Below are 21,195 nucleotides of genomic sequence, written 5' to 3' on the forward strand. Positions count from 1 at the left end.
TTCTCAGTAATAGACATGCTAGTGGTGTCCAACGTTCCACTACAGCTGTTTCCTATTGTCGATCATTAGATAGGCCACCATCTTGAAATTCAAGATGGTGGCCATAGAAAAACATATGATACTGTGGTAAGCGCCCTAGATAAATTTGCCAAAATTGTCTTAGTTAGACCGAATTCACGTTCAGGTCACGCAGAACGACAACCATCTCTTAATTCAAAATGGCCGCCATAAGTTCAGACTGTAAGGACGAGGTTCCAATGATGTCATCAAGCCATCCTGAGGGGCAAAAACTGTGTGTGTGTGTGTGGGGGGGGGGGGGGGGAGGGGTCCCATACCATTTCCCATAAGTGTGGGCAAGCGTGTAAGCGTTACATCCCACGTCCCATAATAGCGCCAAGCGGGTATGTGATTCGCTTACACGTGATTTGTTTTTGCCTCTCAGGCAAAACATTATTTGGTTTCGTGGAACCTCGTCAATAGTTACATTCAATCCCAGTTATTAAATATTTGTACAAAAGTAAGCATTGATACAATTAAAGGTGATCTTCAAAAACTTGATGCTGCCTTGAGAGAATGAAGACAAACACGGAAAAGTCTCGCAATGTCAAGAAATGCCATGGTCACCCTACCAGGCATCCCATTCACAAGCTTGTTTGTTGACCACAAAATAAAACAACTCATCAGGGAGCTCATAATTGCTGGATGTATTTCTGGAATAACACAGAATGAATAAGGAATGCCAATGAGTAGGTTTTTCCTGATTGCCCTTGTGTGGGTCATCCTCAATTATCAAGACTTCCAAGATGTTTACTGCTGTACCGCCAATGACTCTAAAACTACCAAGGAGCAATAATAGCTCAGTTCTGTGGCACTTTGGATGCATAAGAATTCCTCAACAATTTAGAACTCCATCACACGAGGGTAATCTCAAAAATTATCACTGCATTGAAACTGATGAACGTGGTGTTTGGCAATCAGGTATCGGAAACATTCAAGGAGGATATTCTAGAAAGAGATGAAAATGGATGTTTTCATGTTCTTTACTAAGAATTTGTATCTGAAAGAATTTAAAAAAAAAATCTGTCTGGGATAATATGAGAAAGGCCAGTCATTCAGCTCTTGCAATTGAAATACACGATGTAAGATTGGATCAAAAGTCACTACCTTCTTATAACACTTCTACCGGTACAACAGTCTGATAGACCTGTCATTATCCAGTCATTACTGGAGGATACAATTATCGGAAGTTATAAGTTCTACTGTTCTATCAAGTAATTCCACAATCACTCTTCATCTCACAATTTATGGCCTTCTCCTCATTCTGACTAACAAAGGTTCATTTTTCATACACATGCCTTAGAAACCCACAAAACTGAGCCAAATAATCAGCCTGAAAGTTGAAATACTGATCAGTCAATTCCATCTGACACAGAACGGGGGAAAAAAAGAAACAAAAGGTTCATCAAAGATGCCATGGGAGCTGTCACCCGTCACGATGAGGAAGCAGATATCCTGATTCCGTTGCATGTATTAAATGCTACTTCAAGAGCAACAGGGAATTTCAGAGATATTGATGATTATTACGTATAGACACTGACATTTTCATTCTCCTAATGGATCTTTGCTTTACTTTTAATACTGCATCGCATGTTGTCTGCTCCATCACTGGAAAAGGGGAGATGATTAAGTACAATTGACAATGTTGAGAGATTATGTTCTGCAAATTGTTGCGAAAAACAGAAGTCTGCTTGGTCATGCCTTTCATGGCACAGGATGAAGTTGAAAATTTGAGGATGTCTCAAAGAGCAGATGGATCAAGAATTCTCTAAGCCTTGAATCATGCAGAATATCCAATGACACAGTCCATGCCTTCCAGAAGTTGGGCGTGGATGACTTCAACCTGGACAATCTCCCGCTTTGCTTTCGTAGAGTCTTGATACAACACATCCAGAGAACAAACCTTGTAAACCTTCAAAACCTAATTTGTGCCTCTACTATACAGGGGAATTTAATATGGTACATTGTAGTTATTTCCAGCGGATATACATAAACTGTGCAATTAAATGCTTTGAGCTTCCTACACCAACGGTAGCCACATAATTCATTATCATGTTCATAATAATGACAAGAAATGCAAAAGTCATTGTTTCTGGAAGAATTTAGAACCAATTCTCCCCTGTGTACAGCCCTATACACAAGTGCTGTGACTTTAAGAACACATGCAGGGAATGAGCCTAGAAGACATTAACTAAAGTAAATTTCCAATAAATTTTCTAGTACACGGCTAATATTGTTTATTCAAGTTCTACAACCAAATCGTCTAAATGGGGGCATTTAGTCACCCAGACACAGTTATTGAGGCACTTTTGAAAGTCATTTGCTTTGACACCAGAATCACATGATTTCCCATTCACAAGTTTTACCCAAATGCAATGCTCTTAAAGGAATGTTTCCCATGGCAGCCATTTTGCATTTCAACATGGCAGTGTACCTACAGGAAGCAGTCCCTCCTATGCAATGATAACACTATTTATTGAAGTGATTGACTTACACATAGGTCCTACATGAAAGTGCTCCAGCATGCTTGAGTTTGCAGGGTAAAGATCTTACAGTACCAAATAATATGGGTCGAAATCATCTTGAATTTCATGAGTGGCAGCCAATGCGAATAATCCATTATTACAGAATGTATATGATTATGTGTGTGTGTCTGTGTTTGTAAAATAATGTACAATGTACACCACCATAAACATTGATATGCCTAAAAGTTGCTTGTCGACCACAGATATTAGCTGAAAAGCAGCCATTTTGAATGATAAAATGGTAGCCTCATAAATGATCTGCAATTTTAGGGAGGGGATCAAGGTACATCTGAATGTTCAACATCATGAGCCTGGTTTATGCCCGAAATGTGAACTTTCTGTATTGTTTACAGCATGAAATACGGGTCGAAATATACATTCTGGTATGGCGGCCATTTTGAATTTCAAGATGGCCACCTATGATATCAAAATGGACCATCATTTCAGATAAAGATGTTTCAGAAAGTATGATAGCAAACGCATGCTCTTTGCCAAAGTTAGAACCTTACACAATGCATACAATATGAGATATAGGCCCAATTACATTTGCTATGGTGGCCATTTTGAATTTCAAGATGGCCGCCAACCAAAATTATCCATCATTTAAAACAAATATGTATATATTAGCATATCTGACATCATAAGCATGCTTTTTGGCCCAAATTTATACTTTCCATAATGCTTACAACCTGAGATACAGGTAAAAGTGCATTTAGCTATGGCGGCCATTTTGAATTTCAAGATGGCAGCCCTCAAATTGTATCAAAACAATCTACAATATCAGGAAATGGTGTATCACAATGTCTGACATTATAAACATGCTTTTTGCATCAAATTTGAACCTTCCATGATGCGCACATTATGACTGGATCTGGGTCAAAATACAGTTTGCTATGGCGGCCATTTTGAAATTCAAAATGGCGGCTGAAGACGTGATCGAAAAAAATGGAACCAAAGTTTTTTGGATTCAGCACCCCCAAATTGACCAAGTTAGCTAAAAAAATCAATTTTGGCACGAAAATCTCACGGGATCCAATATTTCGACATAGCAGACCGTACTATATTGTTGTTGCCCTTGTTTGATTGAATGAGTGAAATATAGGGAGACATTGGTAAATACAAAGCGAAACTGGGCAAACAATGTACAAAGAAAACACTACACTACACTACAAAGTTCCCATCTTAGGGAGACCTCACAAAACGTGCTTACTATGTGTTCTTTTAGGGAGGAGTTGTACTAGCTCTACGTTTATCGAACTTCGTGGACACAATAATAGTGGCATGTTTGGCGTTCAACCGAAAATTGCTATGGCCTACGCCTTATGCATGCCGGAATATGCCGACTCCTGGCAAATGTGAAACAAGCATTAATTTTTCTATATACTGGTAGCAATGAAAACATTGCGTGAGAAAAACAGAATAGCCTATAAACATTATACAACCTTGTGTGCGTGATGTCATTACACGCTGTTATGGTCATTGATGGCATTGTGTATTGTATATTGTGCAGTAACAAACTTCGACCGTGTTGATAATATAATCATGCACTGTTGAAAGATATCGGATACTGCTGAAGCACGCCATTTTGTCAGCTATAGCTCAAACTACGTAAACTTTGGAACGAAAAAATGGTGATATCACACGTCTCATCTATTCGTAGGTCAAGCGCATCAACAAAAGACATCGCGGTGCTAGTTCCCACAGTATCTGAAAGCCTTTACACTTTTGCAGTGGTCACAATGATGATCACATCCTGCGCCCCGTATTTCAAATTAAGATACTCCATGATATGGTATACATAAACATAATTCTGTCCTTTGTATTTTCTTGCTGGTCCCTTCAGCGATTAGAGACACTGGGTGATCTTTATTGGGTTGGCACGTCTTGTCCTTAAGGTCATACGTTGATCTGATCATTCATCAAATACATTGCCCTATCAGGTTTCCTGTCAACGGAATACATCAGATTAATATCTTCAAAATTATGGATTTTTTTTTACCTCTAACGGACGGCCTAAGTAAGTATGCCACCCATTTGGAGATACTCAACTTATTTTAACACTTGGAAGACACATGGCATACACTGATTCTTGCTATGGCAGAAAACCTCGGGGCTCGTGCAAGATTTTTGGCTGTCAAAAATTGTTTGTTATAAAGGTACCCACAGAATTCGAATATATCAGCGAATTGTTCCATTGTAATCCTAGACAAGAGTGGTAAGACCGGTTCTGTAATGTATACAGATTTTATGCGTACTTTGTTCACAAAAGTTACCCTTAACAACCACAAAACTTGCCGGAGGCTTGTCCTACCCAGCAACAACTAAGAGAATTCCTGCCTGTGTAACTTAATTGGAGGGAGCAGGTGAATGAAATGTTTCGTTACTGAGCTGTTAGAAAGGAACATCCAGAAATTGTAATACATTGTGTTAACAGTCTTTTCATGTACTCGTGATCCCTCCATGGTTATAGTCACACCTTTTCCCCCCTCAACAAGATTCAAACCACCTGCTTACAACACGTACAAGCCTACAAACTGTCTGCGATACCCCTGTCGCGCCTTGTACACGTATCCCGTAAAATGAAAAATTACCTGTTGCAATATAAATGATATAAGAATACCCACTAATAACACGGTGTGAATGTTAGTGCTATCTAATAGATATAAAACACATAGGTCTCACTGTGTTGATGGTACACGTGCATGCCATGCGAATGACACATCGAATATCCATCCCACTCTATTTGATCAAGTACTTGTGCCTACTTTTCACTTCAATGACATTGGTACACACACGCACAAGCACACTCTCCAAACAGGCCGCGATCTATCAGAACTCCAAACTCACATGCCGAGGCGCTTCGGTCGAGTTTGGTTACCAAATACATCATAAAGCACAAGGAAATGACTCTACTTACCCAGAGTACGAATTTCGATATTCCTCACAGCTTGCCCCCTCCACGTCTATGAGCTCAAACCTTTCAGGATTCTATTAAGGTGCGCAAGGGTTTTCCATTCAATCATGGGCTCATTAAAACAGATCCCCGGTTGGCGCTGTTATGTTGGCCACACTTTCATAATAATGTACTATACCAAGCATCGTCAGTCCGATATTCGTTCCCACGTCGAGGGTTACAGATGGGACCACGGAGATTGTCCCACGTCAACAAAAGGTGTTTTTTTTTCTCTCTCTCTCGTTTTGAGAACTGCACGCCTGACTTGGTTCAAATACACGAGTTGGCGGCAAACATTCCGAGTGAAGGCGGAGTTCATTCTCTTTTCGTGGTGGATGACTAATGACTTTTTATCATTCAAATCCAAACTTTAGAGATTTATTTCGCTACAAGATGTCAACTTAAATTCCTCCAATTTGCATTATAATAGAGACGTTTGGGATCTAAATTTCCTGACATCTTAATCCGGTCAATAAAGTGACACATATACTAAAACGTGTTCATTCGTGTCTAACAGCACATCGAATAAATTGAAATCAATAGAGCGACAAACATACTAAAACTTGTTCAATCGTGCCTCAAAGCACATCGAATAAAATAAAATCAATAGGGCGACAAACATACTAAAACGTGTTCATTCGTGTCTCAAAACACAATGAATAAGACGGCTCTTGGTTAAGATAACCCTATCGCATATCTTTATTTCGGTACAATTGCGTAATGTTTGGTACATGCGGGTACCATGTTTTCATGTTACCATCTTGTTTGTTTGTACGTTTGTTTTTATTTTTAGTGGAGATGAAGTTTTTTAGGTGAGTGCAGATCAAAACAGATATATGTATATGAGTTTCAATGACACAAAGAACTTTCGAAGGGCATTTATAGTCTCCCCACCCACACCCTTCCTTTTCTCCCCACTCTACCATTTCTGCCCTCCCTTCAGAAAAGGGAATGGGTGAGCGTGTTCGGCTGAAATTGTCTAGATCGAATTCATTCGCGCCGAATTTGCGCATCGTCGTGAACTCCGGCGTTGATAAGCGGGACGCGCGAGCGTGTGCGGCTCATATCTGGCCGCTATCTCGTTACTGGTAATTAATCGAGGTCGATGATGGTGCTATATTCAATTAGAGAGAGACTAGACCAGAGTGTAATTACCGCCACATTTACTCAGCAATATGCAGAGGATTGTAACACCGTTGGTGTTCAGCGTGAGGAGGGGGGGGGGGGGGGGGGGGTAAGATGGGCAGAGAAGGGAGAAAGAGATGCTCGCGTAACAAACTGTTCCCATATTACTTCTTCACTGACGAAAGAAGCTTGAAGGTCCACTACACGTTCACTTTAATTTCTGAGGATGGGAGTTGGTTGATTTTGGGCTATACCATTCTACGCTCACGTTAAACCTGAGGAACGAAGCAAGAGCGTGAAAACAGAGTGGCTATAGATTTATCGGGATCGAACGTAGAGCAAACAAACTTTTGGAATGGTGAAGTTTATATCTTTAATAGATCAGAGATAATGGTCACAATGGCATGTTAAATTAGGCCAAGTGATGATGTTGTCACTATTGTGTTAACAACTGTCCCATTGGTTTGTATATTGTTGGGGTTTTGTTTTTTCTTTTGGCTTAACGTGTTGATGTCCTACTCACATAACACCAAATTTTGCAATCCTTTTCTTTTTCTCTTTGAGATTGCGATTACTATCACATAATTTAATGGATTTGGGGCACATTGACCCTTTAAGTGCTTCGAGTGCCGATTTCCACAGAATACCCAAGTAGCTTTCTACACACCTTCAACAATCCCTGGCACGGAATAGGTTAACAAGATATCATGGATCCGAGTCCTGCCCAGCGAGTACATCCTTGGGAAGGATGTTTTCCCAGTTTTTGGTCCGTGACAAACCCCGGTGTGTATTGGGTGTACGTCACGAGTTCGACAGAAACGAATCATACAACTCACGAGTCATACAGCCAGTAAGTTAAACACTATGCAAATAAGGCCCATGAGTCCGACACTTAGAAGGCATATGAGTGACACTAAGCAAACGAGACCTACGAGAAAGATGCATTACGCCGCGTAATGTTGTGTCGAACTCCTGTATCGTTTTTACCTAGCTTCGCCCAGTGTCGAACTCGTGGGTCGTTTTTACCTAGAGTCGAACTCGAGGGCCTTTTTTGCTTAGTGTCGAACTCGTGGGCTTTGTTTCGTTAGTGTGGGACTCATGGGCCTTGCTTCCCTAGTGTCGAACTCATGGGCTGCACGACTCGTGGGTTGTATAACTAATGGACCTTTATTCAATGTCGAACACCTGGGCCGTATGACTCGTAGGTGTCGGTCTCGTGGGATGACCCCTGTAAATCATGTGGGTGCCTGGCAATGATGGCGAATTGGTAATGGCAGGACTGTCTTATAAGATAGTGATAAACACTGAACGGTATATCCAGGAGGTAAAACGTCACAGTACGTTGTAGCTACACCAGTAAAATAATCTCATCATCATCATCATCATCATCATCATCATCATCATCATCAATAACATTATTGTCGTCGTCGTTCCCATCATCATCAATAACATCATTTCCTCGGCCAAGGAGGTTATATTTTCGACGGCGTTTGTTTAATTGTTCGTTTGTTCGTTTGTTAGATTAGTTTGTCTGTTAGCAATATTGCACGGAATTTTATGAAGGGGTCATGACGACATTTTCAGGACGGAGTAATTGTGATAAAAGGAACAATGGGTAAGTTTTAGGTAGTGATCCAGGTTCAGATTGTTTTAAAGGATGCGCGCTAGGTTCCAGGTGTTAGTCATGTTAGTCGCTCTGTGTTTGTACTCTCCGAATGCGTCTGTTCAAACCCTTATTAATCGGATGGTAAATGTAATTATATGACCTCCTTCAACTAGTTTCAACATAATCACGCTCTTAGTCCGGGAAATACGTTAATATCCCTTTCATACTTGCTAAGCAAATGCAACACACCTGTTAATCTTAGGTTAAGTGCACTTTTACTAACTGCTGTCGTTAATATTCTGCATAGCTTATTACGACCTCACAGCAATCACTAGTCTAGGCAAACCTAACTTGGCTATTGACACTGAATAAACCTGTTTTAAAATCTATCCATAATGCAAGATAATTTCTTTTCGAAGATAACATTGTAATATGCTATTCAATGAACTTTAAGTTAAAATGTTTATTACGTAAATTTCAGCTTATATATTTAATTTGAACGCGTTGATATTTCTGTTTTGTCGTGCAAGTCATTCACAGACAAGCTCAATGGTCGCAAGTAACCACCTTTGTATGATGAGGCACGCATACAATTTGAATACGTTGTTAAACTATCGTTCTAAACGAGGCAGCTGAAATAAATGGCCCATTACTGCAAACACATAGTGCGAAAATAATGAATACGTCATGCAGGTGGGCTAATGGAACACAACTGCCGAAAGTCAAACGAATGGTTCAGTGCTGTAGGAAATGGGGCCAGAAATATATATACAATGGATCGACATTTTATCAGTGAATAGTTCGGCTGGCTGCGAACCCTTGATGTACTGGTCCTCTGTTGACCCTTTATGGATCTTTTATCTCAGAGAATTGCTGGCGGCATCTGTCTTCTTGTCTCAGGATAATAGTTGCCAATTTGCCTTTTTAGGACATTTTCAACATTTACATATCTTTTGTCTTGATCAATAGCGAGCTATACCAACAGACCAGAGAAACCTGTATTGATGAATAGCATTTATGTAATTTTGTATGCGTTACCTTTGCATGATAATAATTTGGATTTTTTTTTTTCTGACAACCATAGAAATCTCTCCCGTGGCTTTCCGACAAAGCAGCAAGGAATGCACGCAACTTGGGTTCAAAGTATACCAGAATTTGTCCCCATAAAACGGTTTACGGTTCCGATTAAGCGGTGGAAATAACACGCGAAAACTTTGTTACATCAAGTTTTGTTGCACTTAAGCGGGGGTTCCCGCTAAAGCGACTCTTGATTAATGGGTGAGCACTGTTTTTTGAAGATATCTAATACACTGTATCTTGAAAAAATATGCGCATTTTGTAGCCTTTTATTAGGTCTTTATAAGGAGAGAAATTTAGAGATATATTGAGAGGACAGGTTCCTGGTGAATTCAGATTTGTGGATAACGATATTCACAATACTGAATTCACCAGTAAACCGTCTTCTCAACAGTTTGCACGCATTATTTGTTGCCTGTCTCCAAAACTCGTCCAGGATGTATTGTGACGGGTGATAAAATTTTTTTTTTACATTTTGCTTCAGACTTCATAGTCCTTTATTGCATTTCCCAATGCGATGTACAAGTTTACTCACATTGTCCAATTTAATCCATACAGCAGCATTGGTTCATTAACAAAGTAGCTTCGATATTTTTGTCCTCGTTTGCTGGCGTAAAACGGAGAATGCTTTCTTGGCGCCATGTTTAGTTGCGCTTTAATAGACTGACAATATTGACTTTTAAAGGAAACGGTTGTTGCTGTTAAATTATTCACCACAAATATGCCTACTTTGTGTGAAAAAAAAACCGGATAGAGAGTTGAGAGCCGATGACGTGATTATCACCCTCATCTTATTTGCATAAATGTATGATGTTGTTGTTTGAATCAATCATGTGAAAAGCTAAATTCCATTAGGGTATTTCATCATGACCGATTTTCAATAGATGACTTTGATATCTTGATATTGCTCCGGGTCGTTTGTTTGTTTGTTCGATTATTTGTTTGTTTGTTTGTTTGTTTGTTTGTTTGTTTGTTTGTTTGTTTGTTTGTTTTAAAGTCAACTTTATCCTACCGTGGAATCGCATGCATCTATAAGTCAACCTCATGAAATAATCAAACACGACACTGGCAGTATTTGTGTTGATGAAATAATCTGCGAAGATTTTGTTTTATTTTCATAGGCACTTAGCTCTGCTCAGTACACGAAAAACACGGTAAAACGACAATCTGCTCAAATTTCACAGCAGTGGTTTTACCGTGCAATAACAAGGTGAATGTAGACTTTTTAATTATATATATCAGTCATAATAATCATTATCATAGGCATGATAGGTGACAATTTGTACAGTTGTGCGATCATTCACTATTTCGGTGTCTTATTTGCATATATTTTCTTCTTTTTATTTTGTTAAATACCTATAGTACTTCGAAGTAAAGAATATCTACACAGACCATTCCAATCAAATCAATGATAAATCTCACATAGAGGATCTTATTCGTGTATTAAAAAAAAAGCAATTTCAGTCTATCTAAATTGTACATAATATTGAAAGCTTGATCATGACCTCGATAATGTCTCATGAAAGAGTAGCAATCAAAATTCATTCTCAGGCAACTCATCTTCTTAGATGTATGTTGTTGTTTTTTTCTTGCACGCATAGCTATCAAGAGAGTTTGAGGACAGATGTGTCGAGCGAAGTCTATGGTAGGCTGTATTGGTATAAATTGAATTTCATGCGATGGAAAACGTGACTCTTGTCAGTGCTTGTGACGTATATTTAGCACAATAATAAACTCATTACTTCATTGAATCATTTGTATCTGAAAAGACACGAGTCAGGGGCGGATCCAGGAATTCCATAAAAGAAGGGGGCGCAAACAATTATTTCTGGTGCTACTTCCGGGTTTCATCTCATTTTTTTCTTTTATTTTTCTTTTGTTTCAACAACAAATAAAGGGGGCGCGCGCGCCCGGTGCGCCCCCCTCTGGATCCGCCACTGCTAGGAAAGGAGAGAACGATATTTAAATCAATAAGGTTGATGAGTATGTTACATAATTTTGACAACAATATATTTTTGTACTTTCATTTCCCTCTTGGACCCAGACAATGGGTCTACCTGATGCCATGGAATTTCGACTATCAAAATTTAACACGATTTTGATACAGGAACATTATGGCTCTTTGATTATTCAGGATTAAAAACCATAAACAGCAAATGCGTTAACCACTTGCAGGACTTGGGTGATCATTGTTCGACGTTTCACTCAAAAATTGTATCAAAACTGCATCTTTTCTAATGAGGTGATTTATACTTCCCTTCACCTATATTTTAATTGTGAGGCAACTCTGGTGTATAGTTTCATTCCAAAAAATATCTGCCTGTCTATTTCATTCGGCATTATGACGCGATACATTCAACAATGTTCAATAGCGTTTTTCTGTACATTGAAAGACACTTTAGGACGACTTTTTTTTTCTCAAACATTTTTTTTCTTTTAGTAATTATGGCTGTGCATCCAGCATTCATTTCAAAGTCCGATAGTTAATTTCGCAGAAATTAAAAGTACATTGAACGTTAAACAATTTCTACAACACTACGTAAAATTAAACACAGTGATGCGTTGCATCAAGTGCGCGAGGGTGATTATCAGATAATAGTATGTTATTCAGCGTTGTGCATACAATGCGACTGAGATGTTTACAGTTTATGCTATATTCCTCGGACTCACATTCTTCAGTAACATGTTGAAGAAAGTCTCGCACAAAACAATACAAAACAAAACAAATGGGAATCCCTGCTCACCGTCAAAATTCGACCAATTAAGTAAAAGAAATTACGGTAACATAGTTTTTCGTCTAACTACTGGTGGTAATTACCTTTACACCTCATCGACTTTAATCAGGGACTTGCATCGTATACTTGTATTTAAATAACGCAAAGGCCACCTCGTGAACACAGCCCTCTAACCTTTAAGCAGTGGACCTAAAACGATGGGTTTAAAAAAAAAGTCGAAGCTGAAATGATCACGGAAATCTGAGAGTGTATACGGCTTGTTATTATTCTCGTAGTCAACATTACATCATTAAAGTACGCAGTGTTCACTCTAACAAAAGCATAAACACGATATCTCTTCGGCATATACTTTCGTAAAATATCCAAAACGACAATCACACTTTAAACAAGCTAAGATATACAATCAGTCTGTATGGCATCAGCATATTTGCAGCCAATACTGACGACAAACAACAAAAACTTAAATGCAAGATTTCTTCATAGCAAGTCTTTGAGATGACGGAATGGGTTCTACAAAATGTCGGGCTCTCTTTGTAGTTTAAAAAAAATATTGCCAAAGTTTAATCACGGCGATTGATCGATATTCATTTCATGAATTATTACACTTACTGTAAAAAGGTAATTTCAGCAAAAAATTAAGATACAAGAAATCCCAGAGAATTAACATCAAAGGGGACTTTCTTACGAGAGAATTGTTAAAATGAAATCTGTGGAATACAATGACACCAGTTCATTATAATGAAATTTGTATAAAACAAAATTATTACTGAGAGCATTTTGATAATGGTATGTCGGTGGATCAATTCACGATCCGTTCTGTGTCATCTCAGTCTAGCCATCATTTTTTATAAATTTATTACATCATTGTCGGACAGATAGACCATTAACAATTACAAACCAATGATAAGTATAATGTACAAATCTCTATGAGACTCCACGAGATACGATGTACTGTAGCACGTTTTCCAATTGCACTGTAGGTAATCAGGATCCAGGAATTTTTAACAGTCAGGCCGATGTATTCAGAAATAGAGCACATCGTTCAGCAGGCATTCATTTCGATCACATGAAAGTAAATGGTCCTCTGTTTATTGATATTAGAAAACCAAGTGCACCATCATGACATATCATTTTGATGAGATCTCTAACGTAGAGGGCGCATGAAACTCTTTGGCGCCAGTGCCGTATTTGGCGCTGTCAAGAGAACCTTGAGGTGCGGTACAATTTACCTAGCAGGACACACACTCACACGAGTGCAATGCATTGAATTCGACCTTAATGGAAAAGAGCTTGATCGGTAAAATCGCTAAGACGATATCAATTGCTTCACCTTACTAATGGTTGACAAGAAGGTTTGGTGTGAAGATTTTAAGGTTGTAATCAACGCGCATTCGAGTACTTTATTTGACATTCATACATTTCGTTCACTTGAATCTATACTGATGACATGATTGATACATTTTTTTTAAGAACAAGAACACTGTTCATGATTACTAGATGCAATCTTAGGAAGGGCATTAATTTGTAATATAGAGGTGGTTTTAAGAGGAACAGCATTTTTTTTCTTTTTACTTGACTTGGAAGTAGACTTTCCTATTCCAACATTCGAAGTGGCATAATTTCATTTCAGGCCTCACAAATCTTCTTGATAATAATCTCTCTCCTTTCTTTAACAGACACTCCATTTTCATTTCACGCCAACCAGAAAGCTTCTTGGTAAGTCGGAAATATCTTTACAAATAAACAAACAGTGTTCCACATACATTTTAAAACTTTTCTAGACCTCATGTCTATTTTCACGCTATACTCAGTCAATAGGCAGAGAATGTGGGAGACACGGTGTACTTGTTTGCGGAGATATTCAGCTACACTGCACCAATCAGTATAAAAGTAGCACACACCATGACGGTTTTTCGATTTAATTCCTTTGTGTGGTTCGGATTAAGATAGATATCCGCCAAACCGGGAGGAGTTTTAAAGAATGGGATTCAAGTTCTGCAATGTATATTCTCATCGTGTCACGAAAACATCACAATATTGCCAACGCATGTTACGAGAACCTATGCAGTGGTTCCTATCTCGAGCACTTTATAATATTGCGATATTCATTTCATGGCTGGGCAATGCCATACTTGTGCAGACACTGTTACAGTTGATTACAGGAGTGTGAGAATAGATTACATGAAATGTTATTCATCTACACTCACTGTTTGGAAATCAGTTAGCAACGATGGTACAGATAGAAAGACAGCCAGAAAAGCATATTAATATATTATTTTCCATCTGCTCTCTACTAATCGTTAAGAAACTGACAAGTGAATGGATTAATGTCGATACAGTGATGGCATCTAATAATGGAGTCATAGATAATGTATCAGCTGCGGCCATGACAGAATCATGCTGGTTTGTTTCAGTAGGTGCTGGTGCCATGAATAGGGAGGTCACGTGCGCAGTATAATTATACAAATTGTGAAATCGATGATGATGCAGGCAATGACAAAAGAGGGCGATTAGAAGCATGAACATTAATTGAAATATATATATATTATATAACTCTGTTTGAGTTGATTTTGTTTTTTGTTTACCATTGTGACGTGATTCAAATTACGAGCATGCATCCTGGGTATCTGTATAAGAAACAAGAGTATTGCATACTATGATCACTAAGATTTAATATAAGTATAGGTGGGAATTTCAGGATCTTTATACGTATACAGCGTATCATACTTAGATGCTAAGTTAGCAATTTGAGTTTAGTAAGAAAAGATTAAAGTTGTTACCTTGTTGCCTAAACTGCTGGATATTGTGGCAATTTCGTGAAGATAAGATCTTGATTTACTCGTTAAAATGTTCTCAAGTCTTACTTCAAGAACGCCAAGAACGTATCAGGGCAATTACTCCCCAAGGACAATTACCCCCGGCTAAATACAGGTCATTGATAGATAAGGTTTGAGTTAGGATTAGGGTTAGGTCAGGTTTAGGGTTAGAGTTTGGGTTAGGGTGAGGATTAGGTTCAGGATTATGATTAGGATTAGGATTAGGGTTAGGACCAGGGGAAGGGTCTGGGGTAATTGTCAAGGGGGTAATTACCATAGAACCGCCAAGAAAGCTTCAAGCTCATTGTGAACCCTGTATAGTACCAACCTTTTAGCTTTACTGATTAATGATTTAACCTTAAAAAATAACAATTAGGTAATTCTCTCCGAGCGAATCAAGGTAAACTGTTAGTTATTGCCAAGATTTTGATAGAGTGCTAAGGAGGTATATGCTTATGCTTATGCTTATGCTTATGAATTCGTGTACTGACTTACTTTTAAAAACCTATGTGTGAATGTTCGAACATGCTAGGCTAGAGCAAGCCCTCTAAACAGCATAAAAGCCCTCTCTTAAAATACTTCTATACGTCATTTTAAAAAGCTCTGGTCTGAACAGACTGAACAGTAGAAGAAAGCAACTCACAAATCATAATGTCCTGCATCGCATCATACTACTGAAATTTTAGCACCTGAGCAACTTGATGTTTTGCTCGTCTCTGTGTTGAACTAATTACATTGATTTCAGTTCTGGAATGTTTCAAAGGGGCGTAGCGATTTGATTTGCAGGATTTTTGAAATATTCATCGGGCCCCTCCATCGGTGTTTGCGACCTATGTTTGTTTGGGACAGCATATAAATCACTAGTGTCTCTCGAAGAGTTTTGAGTTGGCAACGTTCCCGGCCTGTAACTACCATGACTACCTGACGATGCATCTGGCTTGAAACTTGTCACGCTTCCGTTGCGATTTTTGTCTATGCCTCCTTCGGCGATCGGAGCCGTACCTGGTGAGTCCTTGCCATCCGGCGGCGCTCTACTGGAAACTTCGTCCACGGTGGCATAATCGGAAGCCCCAATGTCGTACGTTTGTCGGGGGAGGTCGCCGTAATCGTTTTCTTGTACGAAGCCTCTCCGCGATTCTTCCTGTTCATCGTCTTCAAATGCGGGGTTGCCGAAGCTGGTTCCAAGGGCTGGGTCAAAGGGTATCTTCTTAGTTTGTCGCTTGCGTTGTCTAAACAGAAGAATATAGATAAATACAGATAACTGACTTCCGTGCAATGTAAATTATTATGTTACACGTTTCTCGCACAAACATGACGTTTATTCAAAAATGAAATATAACTTGGATTCATCTTTATCACAGATATGTTTAAAGAAGAAATGGAGAAAGATAATCTGATTTGGATTTCTTGTTATATAATATTGTTAAAAAGGCATCATTGTTGACCATTCTCGGTCAATTGTCACCATACCAAACTAATAATAATGATAATGATAATGATAATAAAATCTTCAAATTCATGGTTCCATTCGGCCGAGTATAATAACAGAAGGGAAGAAGGTGTACGAGTAGTTGATATTCTCATACCGGCTTCGGTGCCGGAATAAAATTAGTGTTTCACTTTATACTATCTACACCCATTATTACAACATCTGCACTCTCTACAAAATAATACATTTATGATAATTGATCATAGTAATGTTCACCTAGTTTTAACTCTTTGTGTCTATGGTCTTTGTCACAGAAAAGAAAAAGTATCTGATTTCGTCGGTCCACCTATGAGTAATATTGGACACTACAGGCATTATCATATCAGACTCTACTGCAGAAATATACAGAATAACTATATCTTGGAACAGTGAATTTAGATATCGATTTATCGAGAATAGTGTTATTATTTCGCCAGACTTCACACTTACTACTATACAGTGCGGCTGTAGTTTGCGCGTGCACTATCTAAGCCAATCGATCAATACTTATTTCACGTTTTGTCAAGCACTAATAAACACCAAAAAGGCTTCATTTAACAAATTAAAACCACCGTAAGGACGTATTTCGCTATTGCTACGGTTTTTTAATGATTGTAGTTGCCATAGCAACGCACCTGACACGTACAAACGTTACAAGAGCACATGGGTTGTTGACTGGATGCTGTTGTGGTAACTACAATCATTGTGAGGCAACATTGCTTTATAAGCTTTATAAGCTTTATAAGCTTTATAAACTGACTCCGATTTATGCAGACATGCTGTCTGAGTGAACAGTCAGGATAGCGGCTACAGCACCGACATCGTCATGCACAAAGCCGACAATTTCACTATGAAGCGCACTGAAATACATCACATGACGAAAAGGATTGAATCATAAATTGCACAGATGTAAAGAAAGATAAACCATGAAAATACTAATAGCATGACGTCAAAAAGCAGACTTTCTTGGTAAGAAAAAAAAAAGAACACCAATATTCCTATTCCTTTTTTTCTTCTGTATCCTTTTTGTAATATAAGGCATGCATTTAAAAAATATCAATAAATTATCATGTAAGGATTCAAAAGTAATTGTAATTTCAATCATGCAAACTCTGACGTAAGGGACTGTAAGAAAATTGCAGCTTTTGGTGATCGTGGACTGCGTAGTGACGTCGTATATATCTAAACTGGTGCATGCATCATGTGTAACGTACCATCCCACTGCTTGACAGAAAAGAGACAACTACTATTACACCTTGTTCGTTGTTGTTGTTTTGTGTAATTTTAGGAAATAAGCGAGACAAGAAGACTAGTGTACGCGGAACTTTCTTTCGGACGTCATTACTTTTGAACAGTTTTACGCACATGTGACGTGAAGAGCCGAGAGTAATCAGTCTATCATACAACAAACACTGACTGACGACTTGAACGAAGGCAACGAACACTGCGCAAGAGTATGACCATAATGCATGCACAAGACATTGAAAAAAAATGATATCAGAAGATACCTCAACATGGGTGACATATTATTATCATTTCGTGTATAATACTATGGATATATCCATGTGGACAACAAAGGGAATACAAAAGTATACATCTATGAACGTTCTACGTGAACGTCATCTCTGTAAAACAGTGGGGACATGGTCACAAATGCAACTAATGTCTATAAAGCAACCAGAATAAAAAGAATACAACCAGAATACCACGAGTGGCAACATCACATGGCACGACAAATAACACATATCGATAAAGTGTATCCGCAAGAGCAAGGTCTTTAAGGAAAGGTAGAAAAACCAAAAGTGGGATGGATGGGTGTTTACGTTCAAGGCTTATTTCGACCATTACTTTTGCTCCCTCGCCGGCTTTCCCTTTCTGTTGGCGGGGAAAGATGAGGATAATAGATTGAGAATGGAAAAAGTACATCAGCTGACGTTGTAGTACCAGGGGTTCCAATACAGTATGTAAAAGTATCCAAGTCTAATGAAGTAGTAGAAGCAAACTTTAATGCGTTTATTTCATTGTTATTATCATAAGATATCATTTTACTATCTTCTCGGACCACGAAGAAGTTTATCATTTGAATACTTATACATGAAAAGAAAAAAAAATGACAACAACTTTACAATCAATAAGGTAAAACCGATGCACATTATTTTGCTTCCAATACAAACCCACACAAGATTACCTTAAAGGCGATACTCCCAAGTATACTGTACACAAAAATGCATCCCAACAATGTGTCAACAAGTGATTCAATCATAAGCAAATCTATCAAACACATTGCCGGGGGGTACGCAGGTGAAAACATAACGAGAGCATCCCACACAGTCACTATACGCATATCGCTTAAAGGGACGCAGTCCTCACGAAATTAAAAAAAAAAGATGTTGTTGTTGGTACCTCCAATGAACTGCTTTCATCAAAAACAAACTTTCAAATCACCAAATAAGCTCGTACATTTCGGTTAAAAAAGTGTGACTCTGCAAATGAGCAAGTCTTGGCGGAGAGTCATACGTCATCGATGCACAACTCTTTCCAGCGGTGTTCTGCTCGTCATCCCTAGTTATTTATAAATACATGTATACTATTTATTTTTATATTAGTTGTATATATAAATAAGCTTGAAATATTTTGTTTGAAATAATAAAACCACATATTGTCACATTTTATGAAAAAATCAGATATGATCATTTTGAACACTTAAATTGGTTTTCTGAGGCACGGCTGTCAACTTGAGAGTAGGGCATCAATGACGTTGCACCTTTTGGCTGGATCTTACACGATCGCTTGCAGGAATTATTTTTTTTTAATCGCGTACGGAGACAATTTTTGATGTCCACGCGTATAAATTGGTGAAAGGTTATATTTTTTACTCTTCTTAATTATCAGTACTGTGAAAATCTCAGGACTGCTTCCCTTTAATTCCAACTTTTGCCCGCCTAATTGACTATGCCCTACAATAATAGGTCAACACAAAACAAAACAAAAACAGAAACTTCAGCCACATTCCCTGCCCAAGATAAATCTACAGTTGCACTGACACATCTAAAGTGATATTGTTATAATGTATGTGTGGAAACATTTTAGCTATGTGTTATATGTTCATTTGGTTACATCAATTGTTTTAAACATTCAGCGGCTACTCCTACATACAAATCAACGATAACAAAAGAAAAAGAATGGCCAAAGCTTCAACGTCTTACGTTCTCGTGGATCTCCATATCTAAGTTTGTGCATGATTTTATAAATTTGAACATGTTTGGGAGATGATGAAAATGTAATTATCAATAACTCTCAGTAACTGTATCTTTCAAACTTTGTGTGTGCATCTATTTATGTGACTTTTTGTGTGCGTAAAATGTGATATGCACGTGATTATAGCTAATACTGTATAAGTGTGTCTTTATGTGTCTTTTGCGTATGTTTCTCTTTTCATCGAAAGGCTAGTCAAGTGAACCATATGGCACAAAATCTAGACCATCTTTTGACTACATACTCCACATGCAATTCTAACTTCCTCCCCCACAGACATGACTTACTTACACTGCTTAAGCCGGTCTCACACGAGATCTTGATTTGCTTTAGGTTGTAAACAGTAACAAACTGCGTCAAACATTCAAGATACATCACACGCGCAGTTTTGACTGATTATCAACCCCATAGGGCAAATTTTAGGATCCTATGAATTGATGGTTTTTAGGTTTGTGCATTGTTTCGGCGCATTTGCTCATACTAGCGCTATCAAAGGCCTCCTGAAAATGGGAGGGAGGTTTTCAACTCTATAAGTGTTACAACGGGGGTATCTTACCTGGCGGCGAATGTTTGCGAATGTAGTGAATTTCAGGTTTCGTCAATCAAATTTGCAAACAGTTTCATTGTCGCAAACTGTGTTTCTTGTCACAAAGACATGAAAGAGTGGCAAAGAAATTTTAAACAAAACTTCTTTGCGACAAGAGAAACTGTTTGCGACAATGAAAACTGTTTGTGACAATGAAAACTGTTCGATTACGACTGTTTACGAACTTATGAATGCCACCATTTTACGAACTCTGACGAAACATACAAGATTCGCCACATTCTGACATTTCGCAAACATTCGCCGCTGAGTTAGAAACCCCCTTCACTAGTCGAAGTGGCTGTTAGATCATAATACATGCAGACAAACAAGACAACTGCTACTTTTGACTCAAATATCCGTTTTCATCTTAGAAACTTAAGAAGATAAAGCAGAAATACGTCAAATTTAAATAATATGATAAACGCATGAGCAAAGGCAAGTACAGAAATAGCTTACTTCCCTCCTTCACTGCAACGACAGCTATACATACATGTGTTGTACCCATTGATTCATATAGGAGCCACTCTGCCGTGTAAGAGTTACTGTGTAAACGAAAAAGTTACTTTTTGCTTAAATTCAGTTCACGCTAGTAAATTATCAAATTGTGTTATACTAAATCAGAGGAGTATCAATTATTTCGAAGAGCTAGCAAATTAATCTATCCAAAAAGAACAGAGTAAAAGGGTAAACATCCCGGGGAAGGATGCGTAGAAGGCAGTACCGTCCAGTTACGCGGCGTTTTCCAAAGTAAATGACCGGACCAGAACATTTTCATTTTGCAGACTGGTAAACTTGCCATTCCTGCTATGGAGAAGTGAACTAGAGAGATGACTTACCTCGAACAGCAGACGGAAATGACGATGACCACTAGAATGACCACGAGAACTGCCGCGGCTGCTCCAACGATGATTGGTAGCAAACCTAGATATTGGGGACAGCCAGTAGATTAGAGCAATCACACGTGGCAATATCTATACTGCTAAGATGTGATC

The 21,195-nt window shown here is 38.4% G+C and overlaps 1 protein-coding gene across 1 annotated transcript in view; it reads right to left on the minus strand.

Moving 5' to 3' along the window:
• The window catches only part of LOC139745058 (uncharacterized), a 66,302-nt gene that overhangs the window by 15,954 nt on the left and 29,153 nt on the right, over window positions 1-21,195 (minus strand). Inside the window, exons 6-7 of the mRNA XM_071655473.1 lie at window positions 21,040-21,124; window positions 15,816-16,123 (exon numbers count right to left, since the gene is read on the minus strand). Coding sequence (XP_071511574.1) covers window positions 15,816-16,123; window positions 21,040-21,124 — 393 coding nt within the window. The remainder of the gene's footprint in view (window positions 1-15,815; window positions 16,124-21,039; window positions 21,125-21,195) is intronic.

The sequence above is a fragment of the Diadema antillarum genome, unplaced genomic scaffold (assembly GCF_040938485.1).
Source record: "Diadema antillarum isolate AM-2024a unplaced genomic scaffold, OU_Dant_1.0 seq00001232_RagTag, whole genome shotgun sequence".
Lineage (NCBI taxonomy): Eukaryota > Metazoa > Echinodermata > Echinoidea > Diadematoida > Diadematidae > Diadema > Diadema antillarum.